This window comes from Indicator indicator, chromosome 14 (assembly GCF_027791375.1).
Source record: "Indicator indicator isolate 239-I01 chromosome 14, UM_Iind_1.1, whole genome shotgun sequence".
Taxonomy (NCBI): Eukaryota; Metazoa; Chordata; class Aves; order Piciformes; family Indicatoridae; genus Indicator; species Indicator indicator.
Window position 1 is genome coordinate 14,832,692 of NC_072023.1, and position 24,250 is coordinate 14,856,941.

At 41.6% G+C, this 24,250-nt stretch overlaps 1 protein-coding gene across 1 annotated transcript in view; it reads left to right on the top strand.

Annotated features, from left to right (window-relative positions):
- Positions 1-10,121: 10,121 nt before the first annotated feature.
- Positions 10,122-24,250, top strand: part of TMEM178B (transmembrane protein 178B) — a 206,382-nt gene continuing 192,253 nt past the window's right edge. Inside the window, exon 1 of the mRNA XM_054386985.1 lies at positions 10,122-10,503. Coding sequence (XP_054242960.1) covers positions 10,122-10,503 — 382 coding nt within the window. The remainder of the gene's footprint in view (positions 10,504-24,250) is intronic.

Genomic DNA, 24,250 nt, shown 5'->3' on the forward strand with positions numbered 1-24,250 from the left:
CAGGAACTCAGCTCCTACATGTACTCTCTGGGCATCTGTTCTCTTTTTCCTGCAAAAAAAGTCTTCAGATTTTATGGCTGTGAGTCTCAGATTTCCTTTTTTTTCCATTTAGGTCCTTGAGAAATTTTGTCCTTTAGTCCATTTCTCTGGAAACAATCAAGAAGATTTAGCTTCTTGCAGGCTTGTCTCTTTTAACATACCTGTTGGACAATCAGAGTATGCTCCTTAAATCATAGTACTCCACTGTTTCTTGTTTGGTAGGTACTTACTTGAGACTTTTACAGTAAAGGTGAATAAATGGATGTCTTTCATGGCACAACAGCTCTCACTGGAACAACTTCAGAGTGTAAGTCATTATGACTGTGTTGCAGATGAGTGAACATCCCAAATAATTATCAAAAGCATGTCAAACTACGCTGTTTATGAGTAGCTGTTGTTGTGGGTAGTCTGCACAAATGGTGCTTTGTAGGTATGAAGACCTTTTGTTGTCAGTTGCTTGCCCTAAGTGGTTGAGGCCCAGTCCTGCTCTGCGAATGACCCTGTTGTATTCAGTGCTAACACAGTATTCACGGCAGGACTAAATTTATTGGCATGGTCTTAGAGATATCCTCTTACTGAGTTATTGTTACACTGAGCTTCCTGGAAGTTCTGGAGGTGCCTTGAAGTGCTCTTCCATCAGTTAAGCAGACAAGCAGCTAACTAATATGGAACTTCAAAGCCCAGCTGTGTCTTGCCTGGCTGCAGTGGCCACAGTCTGCCCTTGTAATGGATCAGTTCTGCTCTGAACAGGATTTCTGAAAATGGCAACAAGGGGCTGTGCCTGGAGAACTGAACTTTCCATGAGGTCTTCACACTTGTAGCTGCTGCTTCTGTCATGCAAGTCGCTGACAAATGGTGAGCTGCTTCTTGGGGTCTCCAACAATAATCCTCTTGAATACAGGACTGCAGAGATCACGTGGCCTTAAGTCAAATACATGGGGAGCAAAGCAATTTATTGTCCTGGCTGGACTCTCCAAACAGAAATTTCACTCAAACAACATTGTACCTACATACTTTGCATCCATTAACTGCACTGTAATCATCTACACAGTTTCTGTAAAGCGCTTTGAGACACCCAGCTTCTGAAAGGTGCTCTAGAAGAAAGGCATCAAGCTGTAGGTTTCTCTAAGTGCCTTATTTGGTGTTTCAGATTTAGTGGTATAATAGATTTCCAATGCAACAAAACAATGGCATGTGAAACTAACTGCTATTGTGATTTCAGCTCAGTGTTGACAGAAGAAGAATAATCCTTAAGGAGCTGCTACCATCTCTTAGAAAATGAGCATGGGTAGCAGTTCTGCTAAAATATATAGATTTTCTTTCCTCCTCATATTCTTTGTTAAGACTAACAAACCAATGACAACAGCATGGAAACTAGGTCTTTTTGCTTAGGAATTCATCTCTTTCTGGTGCATGTTTTCCACCTGGAGCTCTAATCCTCTCTGTGGTCTAATCAATTCCTCCACAACCAACTGCAATATCACAGTGCTGAAATTTCACATGGGGAAATGAATTGCACAAACGATTGAATGAACTCTGAAGAACCACATACTTTATTTTCATGCAAATATTATTGATCATCATAAACGAACACGTAAATGCAATACTGTTGAAGATAACACCATACTTCTGTCTAACTAGATGTCAACTTCTTATAGAGAGATGCAGAATGTATATAATTTTTTAAAAAATTATTTTTATTTTAAACATATCTAATCTGCTAGGACTTCACTGCCAAATGAAATACATGAAAACTGATAGAACCCATGTGCAGAAATCTCTCTGGATTCTCAAATCTGTCAGAATCTTAGGTTGTGCTGTGTAATTTGCCACTAAGCACAAGCAAACTAACAGTACTAGAGATATACCTTCATATAAGACTGCCCATATGAACTAAATATTAATGCACTTCAGCAAAATCAGAATTATTCAAGCTTCAGTGTATTGAAGATTAGTGTGTTAGAGGTAGCTTTAAGAATAAAAGTAACTTCTTACAAAATATGCTTATTATTGGCAGCCAGAAGGCAGTACTTGCTCTGAGGCAGTACTCTTTGGCCCTAATATCTCATCTCTGCCATCCACGATTCTTCTTGCTATTTCTGTAAAAGTCACAAGATCTATGAATTTTAATGAGAAGTAATATCTCCTGTTTTCAGCTGAGCCCAATGATGGTGATGTCGTAGAGCCATCTTCCTTTGTAGCTGGCTTTAGGCAGCAAGTAACCTTGCTATATAACTCCTGCATTTACAGCAATGTCACCTTCATCACTGCGGCAGGCAATGGGTTTTCCTGCAGCAGGAATTAGGGTGGGAGGCTGGGCTTGATGTATCCATAAAGTAAATCGGGGAAGCACAGAGGGATTTGTATGAAACTGTAGTCATCTTAGCAAGGCATTTGGGGAAACAGGTCTGCAGGAGACAGTATGAAACCAAGTCCAGCTCAGAGGAGAAGAAGCTGTAGAATATGAAGACGTTGGCTACCAAGTTGACAAGACAATAAGCAGATGCATAACAGAGTGGCTGCTGTCTTCACACGGAGCACCAGAGTGAAGCTTAACCTCTGCTTGCAAAAGCAAGGTCTGAGATGTGTTTTCTGTTGTAGGAAGAAGAATTTGAAATAGCCTTATGGGTTAAAGGTTGTCTGTGTGCTTTGCCTGAGTTATCTCCTAGCTCAGCAGAACTCCCTTTATCAAGAAACTTAGACATGTGCAACTTTTTTCTTAAATATTCTCTTGATGCTCCTCTGACACTGCAAGATCTTGAGCATTTACTCAGGACTCAAGAGAGACAGGGACAAGGCTGACTTTCCTGAGTCTCTTTAGTGAGCCTGTGAGCATGATACACATTTAGATCCTACCACCTGGTTGAAAAAGCTAAAACTCGTGACAACACTTTTCCAAGTGGAGTGATGGGTTCCAAGTTTTCTCTGCAGTTTATCATGATGCCTGTAAACATTCAGTCTGGAGGGAGCTGGTGCAGGGATTAATGTCTTCAGTTGATGTGTTTGCTTGCCAGGCCTTTTCAGTAGCTTATAGCTTTGCTAAAATTAAACAGTTTGGGCTGACGTTTTCTAAATGTGGTGTCCATGTTTGGCAGTTTGGGGGATAGTTTAAGTTACATTTAAAAAGTTCATCCTTGTTTTGCCTATACTTAAAAATATTCTTGGAGATGTTCAGATGAGAAGCAGTGGTTATCATACAATAGTTAACTGTGGTTATCATAGTTAACTGTGTCCACAGTGTAGCCTTAGGTTGATAACAGTGATGTGGTTTTGACAGTTAACAGTTAAATAATAAAGATAAGCCATTGTAGTGGAAAGTCTCAAGTGATTTTTGTTGTTGTTTTGTCTCTGGAAAAAGAACATTATACTCTGGTTCCTTTTAGTTGGGTATTGTCTTTCACTTCTCTCATTGTGAGGCAATTTGGTGTTGGCCTTCCCCTCAGTTTTATTGAGAAAGATGATACAGGACTGCTCACTTACATGTCTTCCCACTTTCTGCTCAGCAATTCATTTTACTTCCTCTCCAAACAGATCTGATTTTTTGATGCTACACTCCATTCAGCTCCTGACCCCGTGATTAATTCTGTCTCAGCTCATGTGTGTTTCTCTTGCTCTTCATAACTTCAGGCCACTAAATCAAGACTCCAAGAAAAGCAGAATAAAATTTTTCCATGAATTTCCATGCACTTGTGTTAATGAAATAAAAAGCATTATTGAATTCTCTGTTCAGACAAACTCTTATTTCCATTCCTGATAGATGATGGATGAACTAGAACTCTGCAGTCCTGAAATCGCAGCTGTTTGGCGAAGAGTTTGGAGGCTGTGTAGTGAGCCTAGCAGGTAGGAACAATCATGGTCACATGTTTAAGACAACTGAATTGAAACTGAAAATTGGATTTTGTTTCACTGTTTTTGAGATTTGCTATTATGAAGCTAGGTGACTCAAATAGGTGACATTCTTCCCAACTACTGTCCACATGGTCCCCATTTTCTGTGTATTGAGTCACCTATGCACTAATTTGTCAAAACACTGCCCACTGTATCTAGTGCCAAGGTGACTGAGAGCTGTTCTCTGAGGAGGTGCTCTGCACTGTGAAAGTTTTGGTTCTAAGTTTTTTTAGTTAAGCACCCAAAATACACTGACATGTTTGAAAATATTGACTTTTATCTCTGTTGCTCAGCAGGGAGCTGTGAAGATAAATTCATTAATGTCTGTGAAATAAAACAACCCTCAAACACCACAATGAGAACACCACTATAGAAAAGCCCATGAGGAAATTAATCACTCTGTATTCAATGCAAGATCTGGATGCTCTGAAGTAAATAGTACATGCACCACACATTGGATGATAAGGATAAGAGAAAATTTGAATAGCGTTCATTAAGTGAGCAACATCCATCCCTGGCTCTGAAAAAAGCAGGAGACCCATGGAAACAAAAATAACATAATTAAAGATTGTATCATAAGGTGTTTGCATAAGGGGTGAATTAATGTTGCATGGGTGATCTTAAATCTGGCATTCACCAACCTGCTTAACTTTGCAATCCAAATGTTGGGGTTTTTCTTAGAGCAGAAAAATCCCTTTTGGGAGCTGGCAGGGACGACACCAGAAGACATCCAGCTAGGTGCTGGTGTGTGCAGCTAGATACTGTGTGCACAGCTAAACATCAGTGTGTACATAACTGTCTGCCTAATCTCTGTGTGTCTATGTGCATGTGTGTGTGGCTACCTCATGTTCATGCAGCTGGCTGATATTTCCCTCTGAAAATGCTTTTCATAATAGAAGGAGAATTAAAAACTAGTTTAGATGTCCAGATTTTAGATGACAAACTTTTATATGGTGTTCAGTGGCCCAGATCAGAGGATCACAGGCCATTAGAGCCTCTTCTTGGTTCTGAGTCACCTGAACACCCCTAAATGTTTGACTGGTGGATGAAGTGTTTGTGGAAGTTATTGTAGGATGCTTCTCTGGGATAGGCAGCATCTTTTATGTCTGTATTAGTAGAAGGTCTGGTATACTGAGGATTCACCCACACGAGTTCCAAGGTGTGTTGGAATGATAAAAAAATATTAGTAGGTATAATTTGTTATATCTGTGTTTGGTTTGATTACTGTCTTGTATTTGAAATCCTGTAATTAGTGCTGCGAACTGCCTCCAGAGCAAGATACTGCAAGATACACAACTCTAGTATGAGTTCCTTTGGCTTCAGCAGGTGGTTCATTACAAAGAGTGAAGGCTGGAGCCCATATAAATTAAACATCACTCCTTGGGAAATTCAGATCACAAAGAGAAGGGAAATAGCTGAGGATCCTCTTCCTGTTGAATAACTGAGTGGTACAGATCCCTAGAAATAGGGAGCACATTTACGTGCGCGATCCCCTCCCCCACTAGATGGCACTGAACTCTTTTTCTTTAAACGATTTAAAAAAAAAAAAAAAGCAGGAGGAGGAAGAAAAAAAATACGGTGGAGGTCATTTTGATATAAAAAAAAAAAAAAAACGAGGGAAAAAAATGCAAGAGGTTGTCCATTACTCTGCCCTTCCCCCCTTCTGACCCAGCACTCCACCTGTGTGTACCTTGGTACAGGCACTCCCTTTGCTTTTGTATCTGAAGCCTTCTTGGAAGGCGGTGGGCGATGGTAGCTGGAGGTTGCTAAGGAAAGCGGAAACAATCCTGGGAGGGAATAGAGAGGAGAATGGCCCTATTTGTAAGACAACATCGGTGGTGAGGTCTAGCAGGCAGCGCACAGGGCTTGTCACAGCGAATTTGCTCTGAACAGACTCACCAGGCTCCACGTCTGTGTCCCATGCCTTCAGACATTTTTTCTATGCACCCATGTGCTTTAGCTTTCCCCTTGGTTCACTGAAATCATAACCTGCAGAAAGGAAAGCCTCAGCTTTCAATCCTTTACTGAACCTGTATTTTCACTCCCCAATTCATTTAAGACCCATGAATTACCTCCCTTTACCACGATGCCCTTAATTCACTGTGGGGAGCAGTTTCCATGTAACGTGCTCAAGTGTGCACGGAGTATTTATTTTTAAAATGCCTTTCTCCCAGCTCACACTCTTCTGAAGATCTACAAAGATTGTTTTTTCCCGCTGTGGTGAGGCAGAGTGGGAGGGGAGGAAGAGAATTTAATAATGATCTGTTTGTGCTGAAGAGGGGCTGTCTATAATCCTGGGAAGAGACTGAGGAAAGTTTCCTAACACCTGCAGCAACCAATATTCTGCCCCTTCTGAAAGGAATGTGGCAATGATGATGAGGGAGAGAAATATTTAATTCTAAGCATCAAAGTGGGGCTCATCTGAAAGCCAACACTTTCTCCTGCATTTATATATTTAAGGTCACTTGCAGGAGGATATAGATTGCCATCTGATAAAGCTACAAATACAAGCAAAAAATTAAAAATGCATACAAACTGCTACTGAAATGCTTTTTCCGAGAAAAAGATAAAACCCGGAACTGCATGGCAAGTTTTGGCTTTCAAACTCATGCTTAAGAATGAGAAGAGGGAGCAAGTCTGGCTTTTCTGGGTACAAGTTTCCCTGCCCCAAACACTCTTACTGCTTTGGAGTGTGTGCACCTGGGGCTGCCTGGGTCCAACCAAATCTTGACTTTTTGGACTGTAATCCTAATATATAACTAGAAATGTAGGCACAATTATATTTATACAATTTTTCTGTCCCTTAATGGATCTTTCACCATTATTCTTTTAGTTCTAACTGGAAGTTTAGGCAGAAAACAGTTCTGTCTTCCAGTTCAGTCTCCACAGAGAATAAATGTAACAGAGTTGAGTGCTTAGATTTTAAACCCAACAATCCTATCAGATGATAAACATGTTTGGTAAAATTAGGCTTGTTTCCTGTTCTTATCCTTCAGCTTTGGACTTGATGCTAAAAATGGACAAAGAAATCCAGGTGCACTCTCTTGTCTGTGTGGGTGCAATACAAGAAACCTGTTCTCCATTTTCTGTAGGAGCCAGCAGCTTTTTGATCATAGACATCTAAATTTTATCTCCAAACAGATGACAAGTATGGCTGCTCCAAGCCCACTATAAAACTTAATTCTTTTTATGTACTGTCATGTAGTTGCTTGCAAACTCCAGTTATAGAAATGGATCTGCCTGTGCTTAACTGTTTTTAAATAGTCTTAGCTCCTTTAATACTTGCCTTTATTCTGAAAAGCAAAGGGAAGTTATTGCTGAAAAATATACACTATATTTCAATAAATCAATTAACTTTTTTTAGAGCTTTCCAGGTACAGTTAATATCCCTAACATAATTTAAATTTTGCAATAGAGCTATTTCAGTGCATGATCACAATGTCTATGGTTTGGATGGTTAACTTTCCTTTGTGAGTTTCATAATCATACAGGAGGGTTAGACAGTAGAGTACATTTCAAAAAATGGGAGAGATACCCTTCCATAGCTGAATATCCCAGGGACTTGATTTTGCCAGGTAAAATGGAAGGACTTGTCTTACCTTTTTTTTTTTTTTTTGATGATCCAATTTATTTTAGGGCCAAAATCTGGTAAGATCAAGCTGTGTGGGTTTTTTTCTGATGCAGCTGTTTTCCACAAGCAAATCCAGGTATGTCTTTTTGATGCATGCAAAGCTGCTATGTCCCCTGTCCATTCTTTCCTCTGGAGCAAATGCAAGTTGTAAGGCTGGGGTTAAAAGTTAGAAAAACCCCAGTACTCTTCTCTTGGGGTCAAGGACTATTGCCAACTTAGTGGCTCCGATAAGGAGACAGATGACACAGCTTGGGCTCCAGAGGCCAAAAGCTAGAAGGGTCCAACATGGCTGTAGATTCTTGCAGCAGTTGTCTGTGTAGAGGCATTGGGCAGTGGACTTTTTGGTGCAGCAGGAGCAGCTGCATAGTTTGCTATTCATGCAGTGGAGTAGCTGGCATGTGTGACCCACATGGTGGATGGGGTTAACTGGGTCTCTCTGTCAGCTTCAGGAGGCTGTAGTACTCATAGACCAGGATGTGCCAGAATCCAGAGCTTTTTAATGCATAGGCAGATGGCTGTGCTTATTTCCTTTTTAAACAGTACAGTTCAGAGTATGGAGGCCTCAGTTTTCTGGATCACACAGAAAGTCATGAATCCAGGATTTTTTCAAGTTCACATTCTATGTTACATTGTAGGTTGGGATTTTTTTGGTGCAGTAGCAAACAGCTCTGCTTATCATGGATTTTGTTGACACAGTAAGGACTTGTAATCAAGAATGAGCAGGATCCATTTAAATCCAGGTTTTACATTTTCTTCTCCTAAGAAAGTAAGGCTTTGACATTTCCTGCCTGGAAAGTGGTGCAGTTTATCTTTAAGGAGGCTAGAGAAATAAGAAATGAGTCTCACGTTGCATGGGTGACATCACTGGCTTTTGGCTCAGCGCTCTGTATTCTCCATCTGTAGGCTTTAGCCAAGGCTGCAGGGCTCGGTGTTTGAACAAGGAAAGATTCCCAGGTGTACAGAAGATTGGATTCGCTCTTATTTGGGTTAAAAACGGTGAAATGAGATTTCTAAGGCTTGGGGACTCCAGCTCGCCTTCTGTTGCACTTGATCTCTACAAGATGGGTGAGTTATTCCCATTAGAGAGAAAGGGAGTGGAAATTTAAGGAGAAAAAAAAAATGTCTGAATATATAACCGCTGATGCTGGGGATACAATTCGTATAAAGCTGCTGAGCTAAAATTCTCAGCTCCAACGTGGAGATCAGGCCATATGGCAGAGAAATGGTGCAGACCAAAAGCTGTTGACAACAGTTAGGGGCTGCTTTCCTCTCCCCGTGTAAGGTGTGTAGCTCCTTTTCCTCCCCCTCCCCGGTTTGTTTTGGTTTGATTTCCTCCGACCTCCCTCCCCATTCCTTCGCATCCTCTCAGCCAGCCCTAGCCCTGCCCGCCCGCCCGCCTTCATCTTGCAGATGGCTAACGTGCCGCCGTGTTAGCGAAACTGTGCATAGCACAGACCCAGCGCCGGGCACCGAGAAAGCTTGGCGGATACCACCGGAGGGCGGGGTGGTGGTGGGGTGCGTGTGTGTGGAAAAACAATGCTGGGGCCGAGGACTGGTTCCAGTGCTGCCTAGCGGGAGGTGCGCGGCCGGCGGCGGGTGCTGCCGGGGCTGCCTGCGGCTGCCCTCGTTGTCTCTCCCCGGCCCGGCAGCCGAACCGCTGCCGGCGCGCTCCGGGGGAAGGGACTGTGGCATTACGCTGCCTTGATGACACCGCAGACGACAAAAGCAGGCGAGTGAATGGCAAGGCTTGCGGAGAGAAGCCGAGGTGTTTCCGAAGCCAAGATGTCAGTGACTGTCAGCCAAGTCTGCTAAGGGAGAAACCTGTGCCTGCGTTTCCACATCCAGCCGGGGAGATTACATTTTAGCCACGATTTGAAACAGCAGCAGCAGCAGCAACAACAACAGATTGCTCCCTCGTCTTGCTCCCTCCGCTTCGACCCTGCTTTAAACCCAAGCAAGCGACAGACCATCCAGACGATGATGCTCTTGCTGAGCCACTGACAAAGAAAAGGCAAGTCACCCATTCCTGAAACCGGGGTAACTGGCGCTTCCAAGCGGGAGATCTCTAGCTGTTGAACTTTTCTGTCCTGTGATGATGCCGTGGTGAGCCTGCTGATGTGAAAGCTCTCACTTCTGGATTTCCGAGCTGGCCAGATTGAAAGAGATTAATGGACTGATCAGCCGTAGCTTTCAGGTCTCCTCAGGGGGATATATCCCTTCAGCCCCTGGGTGCTCCTGGTGAGGGGAGCAGGACATCTTTGCATAGGTGGATCATTGGCTGGATTGTGTTTGAGGTGGAAAGCTGTATTTCTTCTCACCAGCTCTCCTCTGCAGAGGAGCAGAGGCAGATGAGACTCCAGGACTGCCTCTGGGGCAGAACTTTGTAGCACTCTCAGCATCCCTCTGCAGTGCTGATGTGAACCACAGCGTTGGGAATGTTTGACATGGTCTCTACCAAGTGACACCTAGCAGCTGTTCCTGTTCCAGAGATTTTTGTGTGGTCTCACACTCAAGGGCTTTGCCTCTTGTGAAGATGTCCATGGTGTTTCTGTGAAGCTGAGGTATGGCTGCTGGAAGGTTACTGCTGTATGCTGGCCTCTCTTTAGCTTTGTGTGCCCTGGGCATGCTGGCTGTGGCTATCTGTTCAGACCATTGGTATGAAACTGATGCCAGGAAACACAGAGAGAGGTGCAAGAGCATCACCACTAAGAGAAATGATCCTGGCTTCATTTATAACTCCAACAACAACCTGCCTCTCAGGGCCAGCAGGTCTAGGTTGGACCGCTGGGAAGGGAAACTCCTCTTGGCACGAAACAGGAGGCAGATCTTTGCCATGAGCGCAGTCGATGAGTGCAACAGACAGTACAACTCGACCAACATGGGGCTCTGGAGGAAATGCCACCGACAAGGATTTGACCAAGAGCTGGAGGAGCTCATTGCCAAAGGTAAGGGCTGTTTTTTAACAAATGAACATGCTAGGCCCTCCTGAGCTGGGCAGACATTGAGCAGAGCCATTCACTCTCATAGATGGGAGCTGGTGTTTCTAATCTCTCCTTGTGATGGGTGAATTGGCCTTGCTGGTCATTGCTTCTCAAAACACTGCCAGGGAAGTTTCCCGTGGGATTTCTGCTGCTGAAGTGAGGGGTTTGAGAGCAAGAAGACAGTGGAGGTGAGAGTAGACACACCCCAGAATGTCTCTGTCATGTCTCTGTCTCTCTAAGCTTAATATAGTGAGCCCATCACCATGGTATTAGATTATTTTCCACATACAAATAATAAGTATTAATGAAGCAGACATTGGATTTTTATTTCCTTTTTTTTTTTTTTAATTTTATTTGACCCTAGTGACTCAGGCAAAGTACAGATTATTTTACTGAAGGCTACATATGTCTATATTTCATAATTTCCATACCAAATGGCCTATCAGTCCCAAAATATACTATTTGCACTGATCACATATAGGCTTTTTCTGTTCTCAAATGGAGAGTAAACAAATAGAAATGCCGAAGAGCAGGAGGAAACCCAGTTTACTGTTTACACTGAGCTATGTTTTGGAGTATTTTCTATGTCTACAAAACATTACACAAGTTTATTAGGAATGTTAGAAAGGAATAGTTTTCTCTTGGGGTGGAGATGCATCTGTTTGCCTGTAGCATTTTTGTGCTGCTTTTTTTCTTGTCTTTTGGTCCTTATTCTCCTTTTTTCCACCTAAAGTATCAGTTCGAGGTGATGGTCAGCTTGCCTCACATGTTTCTTTGACTCAAAGTATAGGAAGGGGATATATGCATAAAACCCACCTACAAAAGATACATGCTTTTGCAGGATTATGAGGGTTTCAGGACTGGATGTCAGCATCTTTGCTGCCCCACTGCATGGTTACTCCATGCAACAAAATAACATTTCCCTCTCATGATTCTCCTGCTGCATTTAGATGATTCCCCAGTGGTTTATTTCCATCACAGTGAAATCATTGCTTAGTGCACCATGCAATCTTCAAAAAGACTTGTTTTCTAAGTGTGTTCTGTCCCAAACTCCCATGATAGCCTGTGTTAATTCCCTCTTCAGACACTGTAAGCAGAATTTTTGCTTAAAGCTAATTATTCGTGAGGGATAGACTCTCACATGTGTTTGCCGATGTATATATTTTGTTCCATATGTTTTAAAAGTGAGCAGTAGAGGTGAGTAGCATGGTACAGAGTTGGACTGAAATAATACAAATCAGTGGTGTAGCAGGGAAGCTAGATCACTAGTTGGAATCCAGTCTGTGTTGCTAGTGACCCTTAATGTCTAACTGCTGTTTAATGACCTCTTGTGAAGTTCATCGGTGACTTCAGTCCCATTTGTAGTGAATATACGAACACATGCAAAACCTGTCAGCACCCTGGTACCCTGATGCTGGTTTCAGTGCTGAGGGAAGGATTCCTCTTCTCCAATGTAGGTGAGAGTGCAGACGTGCTGGGCTGGCTGTGGAGGGCTGGATTGCTCTGCCACGTGTGCTCACTGTGCTTGGGGCATAGACAGAGAAATTCAACCTTAACAGTGGGCCAAAATGTCACCAGAGCTCACCTTTGGCAAATGGAGTTTCAGTTATTGGAGAGGCTTTTAAGTTTGAAATAAGTAAGATTTGTTCCTCTTTCACCTCCTGCCATGTCCTGGTTTCAGGAATGTCTGTTTCTGCAGCCAGAACTTCTTAAATTGTCTGGTGCTGGGTTATGTGTAATGGAAACTCTGCTGTTAACCATAAAGAATGTGTCAACTCAACTGAGGAGGCTAAACACAGGAGAAGACAGTCTTTGAAAGACCCTGCTGTAATTTCTGTGTGTTTGTGTGTGTGTTGAGTGTGTGTGTGCAGTGTACTAACTCTAAATATAGAGCATTTAGCTAGTGTCAAGAGATTCTTGGGCTCAGGTACAGCGTGCGTTCCTGCACACATACTCCTGGACATACATGTCTGCAGATGGCCAGGTAGCCACTTCACAGAGATGCTGCCCAAGGCCAGAAGTGCAAATTTTGCATGTAAGGGAGGTGTGTGCAGATATCAGTGTATGTCACCCCTTGCCTTCTTTAAAGGTTTTTTGATACAAATTCAACAAACTTCATCGTATGTTGAGAGAAATGTTACAGGAGGGAAACTGATAACTCTGAATACCAACATGATAGTTCCTTCGATGGTCCTGGAGTGAGGATCTGCCTGTACTATAACTCTCAGCCATGATGAAGAGTCACAAACATTAGCACTCTTGCTATAGAGGTGTGTTCCTTTGGCATCTCCAGATTAAAACATAGAAAAGCAAGTATAATGGACATTTGATAAAGTATTTGACTTGCTCAAATAAAACTGGATACTTGTCCACTTGAAGTTCTGTTCAACAAAAATAACTTATGGATTTTACTCTCCCCTTAGCACAAAGTGATGTAAAATACTAATTTGTTAAAAATCTTTGTGTGCTTGAATTACTGAATTAGAAGGAGCCAGCTTTACATGGGTAGTCAACTAGTGTCCCTGATCCCATCTAAGGCCAGCTACTAGACTGTTTCTTCACAATCCTCAGCTATATGATGGGAGTGGAATAAGTTTATTTGCCATCTCTGTCCAATATTGAGAGCAGCTATGGGTTCCAAATGAGGTGGGCATTCTAGGTCCATCCTGACAGCATCTCTTTGCTTTTCTAGTTTTAATTCCATGCTTGTCTGGTGTTAGAGGTTGCAGGCATGGGTGCCAGGGCAGAACTTGCCCTATGCAGGTGTGAAGAGCTGCAGATGTTCTCTTCCTGTAGTAATCAAATACCATGACTAGGGTACATATTCCTTCTTTCTGTATGAGCTCCAGGGCAAATACCATATAAAAGAGGATGTCATTGGTACATGGTCCTTTTATTCTGTCCTCTGACAGCTGTTATCTTAATCTAGCACACCTCTTCTGGAACTGGATAAACTAATGCAGGTTCTGGCCCCAAATGTTGTGTGTAACGCTATATGTAATTGAATATAAATAGTACTGAGGACTGGTAATTCTAGTGAGGTTTTTTTTTTCCTTAAGCTGGACAGGATCTAAGTGATCCATGTATTTTGAGACAGATCCTACATTTTTCCCTAGGCAAAACTTCCAGCATTGACAATGGTAGGTTTGTCTATCAAAAGATAACAAAAAATGGTCATTAAGAGCTTAACTAGATTTGCAAATACCCTGCAGTTATTCTGCTTATGAACTGTGCTGAAATTAATAGAAGCTGTAGACAATGGCTTGTAGCAGGATCAGGCTCTGTGGTACTGGCAATATTCTGACATCAGTGGTTTTAAAAACCAGTTGTTTCTGAATAGTCTGGGTCAATTTTATAATTCTGTATTTATTACTTTTTACTTTCTGGCAAATAAAGCAAAAGGTCTATGTCAGATTTTGCTAGAAAAGCTGGAGATTTGTTACTTCAGATTTCTTATTGGTAGATTGACAGACATTAATGGCCCTATTTATATTTCTTTTATCCCCTTTTTTATATTTCCATAGAACCCAGGTCCATATTTCAAAATAATAATGCTAGGCAAATAGGCAGTGAATTAAAACAGATTGTTACAAGTGAGGGAGAGGCAGGCAGGCATGAGACCAAAAGCCTGAAGAATATTCTAAAGCTGCATCAAAATTAGGCAGTTCATTTGTTCTTTTTGTTATCAGGAATGAAAAAAAAAATTAAATCAAACCAAACCCAACAGAAATTACAGTAAAAAAATTATTGGAGTTGCATGTGCAAACCAGTGTTGCTAACTTTTCCTCACCTGACTTATCTTGATATGTTTGAATGGGCTATTTGGACTGAGGGAAAGTACTCTTGTACAGAGGAACCAGTAAAAAAGCGTTCATGAAGCTGGTCCTCTGATTCTGCTTTTTTATCTGATCAAGTCTTTTAGCATCTCAGGACTGGAATTTCATTCCTGATCTCTAAAGCCTTGCAGAGTCAAGAAATGCTGGCTCTGAGTTTGTTCAGCACAATACTCTAAACCTCTTCTGATTCTCAGGTGTCTGTCCAGTTTCCTCCATGAATAAAATATCCCTGCTTCTTAACATTCCTTTGAATACAGTGTTCTCTATATCCCATTAGATCCACTGTTTGTCTGTTTACCACTGAGTTTCTAGTTTAATTGGCATTCCCTCACCCTACCATAAAACAGTGAACTAACCACCTCTACCAATAAGCAAGCAGAGTTGAAATGCAGGTAAGTGTCCATTTGTGGCAGGGAGAAGACAGAGTTTATGTCCTGCTTTGGCAACCAGCAGCTCACTAACTCCTTATATATGACTTGTAGTGACCCAGAAAAATGCTGGAAGCCATGGAGTTTGTCTGCATCCTGTGGCAAGTTGCTCAGATACTTTCCTGCACTAGTCAAGAGGAAAACGAGAAAGAAAAAAAAGGAATTACATCATTTCATTATAAAGGTACAATAAAGTAGATGAAGAAGTTGCACAATAACCAGAGTCTGTTCCATTTACACAATTACTACTCAGAAGACCTTTCATCTCGCTTTTGGAAGACTGCCAGGGAAACCTGTCTGGATGGGGCTCTACTGCCTGCCACTGGAATCCAATTTTACAACAAAAAAGACCCAAACCAAACTAAATTACAATGACATAATTCCAATCCCCCTTTTACCTTCTTTCTTCCCTGAAGACCCATGGAAGTCATAGTAAATGCTATTTTAAAAGATTTTATTGTGAATATACTTAGCTCATGCCACTCCTGGAAAAAACCCAACAAAAAAAAAAAAAAAACAAACAAAAAAAAAAAAAAACAACAACTAATTCCTGTGCAGGCTACCTCCACTCCAAATAATATGCAAGATTTCTGGGATAAAAGCGTTCTGTTTTGGTTTGTCAGATACACGGCACAACTGAGGAAGAAAGGCTTACCAGGGCTACTCTGGCTGTCACTAGGGATTATTTATACACAATTGGAAAAGTCTGGAGAAAGCTATTTGCAGCTATCCTTAGGAGTACAGAGATTTCTTTTCTTATAACATACCATATGATGCTGTAGGTTGGACTTTCAAAATGCAGTGGTTTTGCCAGGTAAATTAGGACAGCCGTTTTTTCATGTATCCCTCATACACCGGAGAATCAAAATGCTTTGTTTAAAATGTGGGCTTGAAATCCCAGCTGTTTTCCAAATGGGTTCATTATAAAAGGGACTTTGTTGTAGTCTTGATTCTAATCCTAGTGAAGTCAATACTAAATGTTTTATTGAACGTGGTGATGCAGCAAGTTCAGGCCTTTAGTGTTTCCTTTGAGGTTAAAACTGTCCCTGGATAGAAAGGCCAATGCAAGGTCTGTGCTCCCATCTGTCGCAGCAGAGTTCTGCTGGAGGGATCCAGTGAAATGTAAGCAGTAGACAGTCTGTGAGTTGACTCTTAGGCTACCCAGATATTTAGCCTTCACTGGTATTGATGCCATAATTATTCTCAGTCTGTTGATGTAGATTGGAAGTCAAACAAATGCATGTTTCTAAGACATGACAAAGACATCTGCTCATTCAGAGATTTTCTAAAATAACTCGATGGATGAAATCACTGGTGTTTCATGCATTTGAGTTCCAGGAGGATTTGGCCCATCATATTTTAAATAAGCAATTTTAATATTTTAATTGCATCAAACTTAAATAGCAATTCATTAAAAGGTATCTTTACCACAAGTAATGAGAACCTGACATGTTCCTCTGACACATCTGAGATAATTAGTGTGATAATATATATCTGCTAAAAATAATAAGAACATATATGTAATTTAACAGAGCTGCAACTGTTTTTAATCATGCTGTTTTAAAGGGCAAATTTCAATCAAGCTGTTGGCTTTCAAGCAAAATTGCCAGAAGACAAATGGAAATTTTGCCTGAGTAAAAATGACAGGATCATGCCCTTCTCAAGGGAAACTGATATTTGCTGAGCTGCCTGCAGGACTGCATGCTTAATTCCCGGTCATTTAATTGAGCATCCAAGTCCTTTTGAGAAATCTCAGCATTTTTATCCTTTCTATCTATTGCTTGAAAACTTTTAAAGAATTGTGGAAAAAAGATTTGATATGAGTGCAGATGTGTTCTGTTTACTGTAAAAATAAAACCAGGAAAGATTATTTTACTTAAATAGAGATGAAAAGATCTGAACTATTTTGTCATTTCCAGCAATAAAAATCCATCTCAATATTGCTTTGTTTTTTCTTATAGAAAAAGTCTTTCTGTGCATTCAGAATAACTTCAAGAGTGCGATGAGTTCATTAACTATTGCAGAGCCAGTAAATGAGGAAAAAGATTTAGTGTCTTGTAGGTTCTGCAAAAAAATTGACAATCATTTATAATGTAAGGAACTTAATGGCTCATTGCTGACAAAGTGTTGCTGGAACCCTTGAGTGCATATTCACCTCTTTAAGAGCAAAAGAAGGAAATGAGGTGACGTTTCTCAGTATTTAAGGAAGAAACAAGCAAAGAATGTGGGTTCTAGAATCCAAATGCCTCCAACAGACCACTTAGAATAAAATTCACTTAAAATAAAAGAATATAAACTAACATATTTTCTCTGCAGGAGAGAAATCAGACTATAAAATGGAAGTGTCCCCATTTTCTTTCACATAAAGCCTAATTCTTCCACAAATAAATATTCAGAACTGCCCAGATGAGCCTGCTGAAATGGTAAACCTTTGTAGATAACTACCAAAAGAGAGGGAAGAAGGAGTAGTACTTCAAGTAGGACAGGGATTACAAAGCCAGCATTCAGTTCAAGCTCTGCCATAGTCTTTCTTCATGACCTGAGGCAAGTGACTTAATCTCTTCTACCTCAGCTCAGTAGCAGTATAATAGGGATTTCATTCATTATTATTAATACTAGTTAGTGTTCTGCCATAGGTTTATGAGCCTTAATCATGGATGAGAAACCATTGACCAGAAAAATGTCCCCTTCCTTTTGACATGTTACCGCACTTTAAATATTGGTGAATAATGCAGCCTTACGAGAGAATACAAGGAGATGACAAGGTAATCATGTTCAGTGTGACCAGCAGTGGTTTTAAAACATCATCAGGCTAACCACATTTCTGTAAGCTCCATGAAATGCAGGATTCCTTGAAGAGTTGTAAAGAAGGTTAATGAATAAGAGTTCCAGGTGTTTATGAGATGGTCTTCGAAAAATTGAAGGATGGCACCAGAAAAGTCATGGGTCATATCTGCTTGAAAAATTAGTAAGAAGGTGATGGGAATTGACCTCTTTGGCTGACTGTAGGAAAAATGTGACATTTCCTTAATGAAGACAAGTAGATTACATCAATGAGATAGATACCGGGATGACAGTCTACAGCTACTAAGAGAAATGACATGGTTAGAGTGATGTCTTTGGGATAATGATATTTCTACCAGCATCCTGAATGGATGCATGGAGAGTTAGATCACATTTGTAAAGGTCAGAAAAAGAAATATTGAAGTAATAAAGACATGAGATAATGAGAGCCTGGATGGAGAAAGAATGTGAAAAATTTAGACATCCCCTGGATTTATGGATGTAGTGAGAGACATGAGATGAAGATATTGCTCCAACTGTTGACCAGAAAAACAAGGAAAGTAATATGATAATCAAGAGGGGAATTACTGAAGAGAGTATATAGTAAAGAAGAGGCAAGAACGTTAGGAACTCTGGTTTAGCTACGATAATCCCTGTTTGGTATCTGTATGTCCATGAGGGAGTATTAGAAAGACCATGGGTGTGGACCTGGGTAGACAAGTTTGTGGTGGAGGGGTGAATCTGAAAATCACTGCATGGAGATAGTAGCGGAAACTATGTTTGTGATAGATATTACCAAGGAGTAAAATACAGAAAGAGAAAAGCTCCATGAACTTCTGGCAGAGCTGAGAGAAGAAAAGTGTCATGGAGGACATGAAAAAGGAGCAGATTCAAAGGTGGTGCAAGCCAAGTGATTGATGTCATGAAGACATCATTTCAGGTTAAAACAGCACAGGAGACTACTGAAGGTAGGCAACGTGCTACAGCAGATGGGAGCAGACTATCCAGACTATGCTGAAATCTGCTCTCAATGTTATGTAGAGACTTGGGCAACAGAAGTTGCAATGGAGAGGAAGCTGCATTGAACTGGTGGGAGATACTCCAGGTGGTGTCATATTCAGAGAGACTGGTGATGAAAAGGGAGGAGTCAAAAAACCCCCATATTTAGAGAGAAAAGTAAATGCTTTAAGATGAGACTATTTTAAGAGGAAAGACATTGAATAACTTCAAGAGAGAGTAAAGAGACAGAGTGTGAGAGGTCAAGAAGAGAGAATGAGAGGACAAGAATGGCCATAAGGAAAGCCAGGAGATAGGATAAGGCTGGCTCAGGGTCAGATACAAGAAATGAAGGAAGAGAGCTTCATAGGAAGTTTTTTATATGTGCAAGAGAAGAATGAAGAAGGAGTTGTAGGAAAGGAAGAGGAAATAAAACCCAAAGCTATTGCAAGATGAAAATGATAGTTTGTAATTTTTCTCATGGAAGTCCTGAGTGAAATCCTTCTTTACAGCTGAACTGGGGGCTGGAGGAAGTGGGAGGGTCTGAGGAATAAGCTAAATGTGGCAAATAGTTGGCTATGACTGTGAGTCTGAGATTTAACTGTGTTGGACTGGAGTAGTAAATCTAGGAAATGAGCAGCACTGAATAGAGGAACAATGTGTTTATAGTGTAGAAAGTTAGCCAGGCCACTAGAAATGTTCTACTATGTGAGGTATGGCAGAAACAAACTGGTATGGGTCAGCTAGGATTTGGGATAGCAAGGCAGGAATAGATAGGGGAATGCAGGACAAAAGGTCTATAAATAAGAGAATGCAGCATGGATAACATTGGCATGTGGAGGGGAGAAAGGAATAATAAATAAGGTGGTAAAAGATTGAGAGCAGGCAAGGAGTTCTTAATATTGATGATGTGAGGTGGCACAAAGTCCAGGCAAGCTTGGTATAATGGTAGTGGCTGATGTTGTAGTAAGAGTCATGGGGATGATCCCAGCAGTGGAGCAGGAAGATGGAGGGAGAACGCAGGATCCAGGGTGAAGCTCTGTCTTTTTGGTGACTGGCAGGATCAAACAGGGTTGTAGGCTGAACAGAGAACACACTAAAACAAAGCTTAAGGGGCAGAGAGGTCACTATTACTGACTCTCTTCTATAATTTTTGCCTACCCTTCATGCTGTGAGTTCATCCTGTGTAACTGTACAGAACTGTCAACATAGTTCTCCATGGAAGAAGTCTGGGGACTTTGTATTTCTATATATTTAATTTTATTGTTACTATTTTAGTTAAAGCTGTTTTAATTTTCCAACTTGTAAGTCTCTCTCCCTTTCTCTTCCCCTTTGGGACGGGAGAAGGGTTAATAGAGAGCATCTGTCACTTGTTTAGTGGCCAGCCGTGCTGACAACTGGAAAATAATTTCTCATTATTAGTCCCTAACTGCATGAGCTGGAGTTTTGTTTTAAGTTTCATCCCTTTTCTATTCACCGGTCCTCAAGATTACCCAGTTCTGCCCATATGATATTCCACAATGCTTAAAGAGAGGGAAAATGTTATACTGATCAGAGACAAAGGAGAGAGCTAACAGGAACAGGGTAAATGGAAAAATTCAGATAGCTTAATGGGCTCAAATTGGGAAGTTGGATAATTTCCATCTTAGACTTCTGAAAGATGTGGTATGTAACATTGCAAGTCCAGTAAAAAGGATTTTCAATAAATCTGTCTAATTAAGATAGTACATTAGGAATGAGATGTAGCAAATCTATATTTAAAGAAAGGAGAAAAAGTTGTCTGGGCCACAGTGGACCTTTTAGTTTAATCATAATAATACTAAGTAGAGTTTAAAGTAAGTTCTCAGAACTTACTTTAATTAATTAAATGCACAGGGGGAAATGAAATAAACATGCAACATATGTTTTTCTATTTGAAGTGTGTCAAACTATTCTGATATATTTGGCTAGGAAGATTACTGGGTTTCGAGACAAGGACATTCTGTAGACCTAAGTTATTAAGATCTTGGTAATGGATTTTATATTCTGGCCCTAAGGAAATGCTTTGTTACAACATTAAGGTAATTAGTACACAATTTCCACTGTGTTTAAGGAACTGACCAAAAGAAAGCAACAAGTGCTGAGAGAGGGAGTATCAAGATGAAAGTCAACAGTAGATTTCCTGAAGTAGGAGAATAACCTTATTTAATAATGTCATTAATTATATTGGCAGATGATAGCTCTTGTTGGGCTAGACACCAAAGAGTGAACTTAAGACATTTGCTGCTCCCACAAAAATGAGACATTGTCAAGAGAAAGAAGGCCTGGAATATTATATATTAAGAACTAGGTAACGGTGAGGCCTGGGTGGCAGGAAAGATGTGCTGGGATGAGATTTAACAAGACTAAGGGCAGGGTTCTATACTTTGGCCAAAACAACCCCAAGCAGTGCTACAGGCTGGGGACAGAGTGGCTGGAGAGCAGCCAGGCAGAGAGGGACCTGGGGGTGCTGGTTGATAGTAGGCTGAACATGAGCCAGCAGTGTGCCCAGGTGGCCAAGAGAGCCAATGGCATCCTGGCCTGCATCAGGAATAGTGTGGCCAGCAGGACAAGGGAGGTTATTCTTCCCCTGTACTCAGCCCTGGTCAGGCCACACCTTGAGTACTGTGTCCAGTTCTGGGCTCCTCAATTCAAGAGAGATGTTGAGGTACTGGAATGTGTCCAGAGAAAGGCAACGAAGCTGGGGAGGGGGCTGGAGCACAAGCCCTATGAGGAGAGGCTGAGGGAGCTGGGGTTGTTTAGCCTGGAGAAGAGGAGGCTCAGGGGTGACCTCATTGCTGTCTACAACTACCTGAAGGGAGGCTGTAGCCAGGTGGGGGTTGGTCTCTTCTCCCAGGCAACCAGCACCAGAACAAGAGGACACAGTCTCAAGTTGTGCCAGGGGAGGTATAGGCTGGAGATTACGAGGAAGTTCTTCACAGAGAGAGTGATTGCCCATTGGGATGTGCTGCCCAGGGAGGTGGTGGAGTCACCATCCCTGGAGATCTTCAAGAGGAGCCTGGATGAGGCACTCAGTGCCATGATCTGGTTGATTGGATAGAGCTGGGGGATAGGTTGGCCTGGATGATCTTGGAGGTCTTTCCCAACCTGGTTGATTCTGTGATTCTGTGAAATTTCTTTTAATGTGAACTTTTGGTCCTGGAGGTTATGTTTACATTGTGGGACAGATACCCTCTGTGTTGCACACTGGAATTCTGTTCCTCTAGACATCCAGGCTATGAGGAGATTTGTGCTCAGATAGCTTTCTCTCCCTGCCCAGGTACTGCAGTGTGTTTCCTTTCAGAGTGGGAAAAGCGCATACTAGAATCAAACCCAGCATGCAGTTGGAATGTGACCACGGAACACACCGCAACGGGGGCAAAGGGTTCATTTATGTACATTTATCTTGAAGTGCAGAGTGGTAGAGCAATGACCAGGAGAAAGACAGATGTGATTGAAGAACAGAGCTGACCAGATATTTCAAGTAAAGAAATGTTGAAGTCATGGGCAAGGTGTTAGTCAAACCTTCTCTATTACAATATTTGCTCATCCTGTCAACTGCCTCTGAGAAAGATGAATTCAAAGCGGGTCCAGAGTGGAGTTACTAGTGTGAGGAGAATCGTAGAAAAATATATTTTACAAATATAATTGCTAACCAGAAGAAACAGCGTCAAACACAGGAGAGGAGGAAGATCTGTTTAAGGACAACATTAGCAGGGAAAACTGTGTGTGAGGGCCATGAGTATATGCAGGCTGGAAGCTATGCTGAATGGGGCTCTGGAAGGAGTGATGAGGCCACAGTACTTCTAACAGTTTTTAAGGATGGAGATGGATATATTTAGGAAGAGGGGTTATGTGATATACTTGCCTGCTGTACAAGAAAAATGAACACAGTCCTTTCTAGTGCTGTGTCCTTGTGAAACATGCCATAGGACTGTGAAGGATTAATTTATTATTACTATTAATTCCTCTTCCCCTCCCCCCCCCTGCCAAGGAAGAGCATATTTAGCTGTGTATCAAGCAGGACCTGATTAAAGGAGTGTTTGTCACTGGGCTGCCTGATACCAGTCATTGGTGTCTGGTGAGAGGGAAGGAATGTAAGACAAACCCAGGTGCACCATCCCAGCTGCTTTATCTCTTTCACCTAGGTCTGAGCTGCACTTTATTTCCTTTCTGTGACATCCCACACATCTGGGAAGGTCTGGGGATGAAGACTTGTGCCTTAATGCACATTCTACATAACTTTCCTTTAGATAATGCAGTTAATAGGGTTTTTGTTTCCTCACTCCTTTGTGTGCTTTCATTTCATGTTGCCGTTCCTCAGTGACAGCAAAAGGCTGTTAGATTCTCAGCCATTTGTATTGACAAGCCAGGAGTGTGCAGAGCCTTCAATTTCTTCATTAAAATAATTTATATAAAATAAAAGAGAACTTCTGTGCTATATTTAAACCTTCAAGATGGCTGGCAGCAGAATGAAACTCTTATTTGCACATATTTAAATTACCATGAGATGTATGTTTCAGTTCACAAAATGCTTAGTTATATAGCTGGTGATGCTGGGTGAATTCCCTTAAGGCTGTAAGGATTTTGCCACAGGATCCATAATCTTATGAAGGCTAAAGGCACACACTCCCTGGGTTTTGTTCAATTGTGTGTGCACCAGCAGGCCACAGTTCTCACAAAAGTGTTTGGGAAAGATCCTACAAGGAACAGAAGGGATCCACAGCACTAGAAATAGGAAAGCACCACCTCAGATAGCCTTTTGGGTTATAGTTCAGCTCCCAGAAAAGGTGGAAGTAGGATTCCATCAGTCAGGATGGAGGGAGACAAAGTGAGATGCTTTGCTTTTCTAGATATTTGGAAAACCTAGCTTGAGACTCCCAGTAGCAAAACTGCTGTCTGTGTTACTGAAGAAACTGTTACCCAGCTTTGTGCCTGAGTACCTGGGGGAGCAGGGTTACATCTAAGGTGGACCAGAAAAGAGATTTTTGATTTCTGCTTTTGTTGAGGAATGACCTTAGCCTTACAAAGAGCAGCCTCTGTTCTGCTCTGGGTGATCTAGAAAGGGTGGTAGCAGAGACTGAGGGAGGGAGGCTGGAGGTTGTTGGGCTTGTCATATGCAGGAGCAGCTAAATGTAAGGTTCTCTGCCTGTGCACTGAGCTGTGTGAAGGCAAGGCAGCTGTTTTCTAGGAGATGTACATCTATGGTAGAGGACCACTGTGCTAAGCCACGATATACTGCTGAGGGTTTGTAGCAAGGGCAGAGATAAATGGGGTTTTGTGCTTATTTATGTAGATTTGAGCCATCCTTTTCTTTGAAATACTATTTTGTTTCCAAGAGGGAAGAAGGGTCTTTTCTACCTGAGGAGCTTCCAGGTTTCAAATGCTACTCCTTCGATTTTTTTGATCCTGGTGGGAAACTGGGAGAGGCAGCCACAGACTCCCAGCAGTGATACTAGCCTTGTGGGGATAGGAGCATGACAGTAACGTCTCACACTGACTATTCCATAAAGTCCGCATTTTCCAGTGATGAAGTGATTGTTGCATCATCTTGGCCCCAGGGATTTGTTTCAAATCTGGGATAGAAGTCTTTAAAAAGGGGGTTTCATGTGCAAAAGTGGGGCAACTTATTTAAGAATCCTCAAGGAC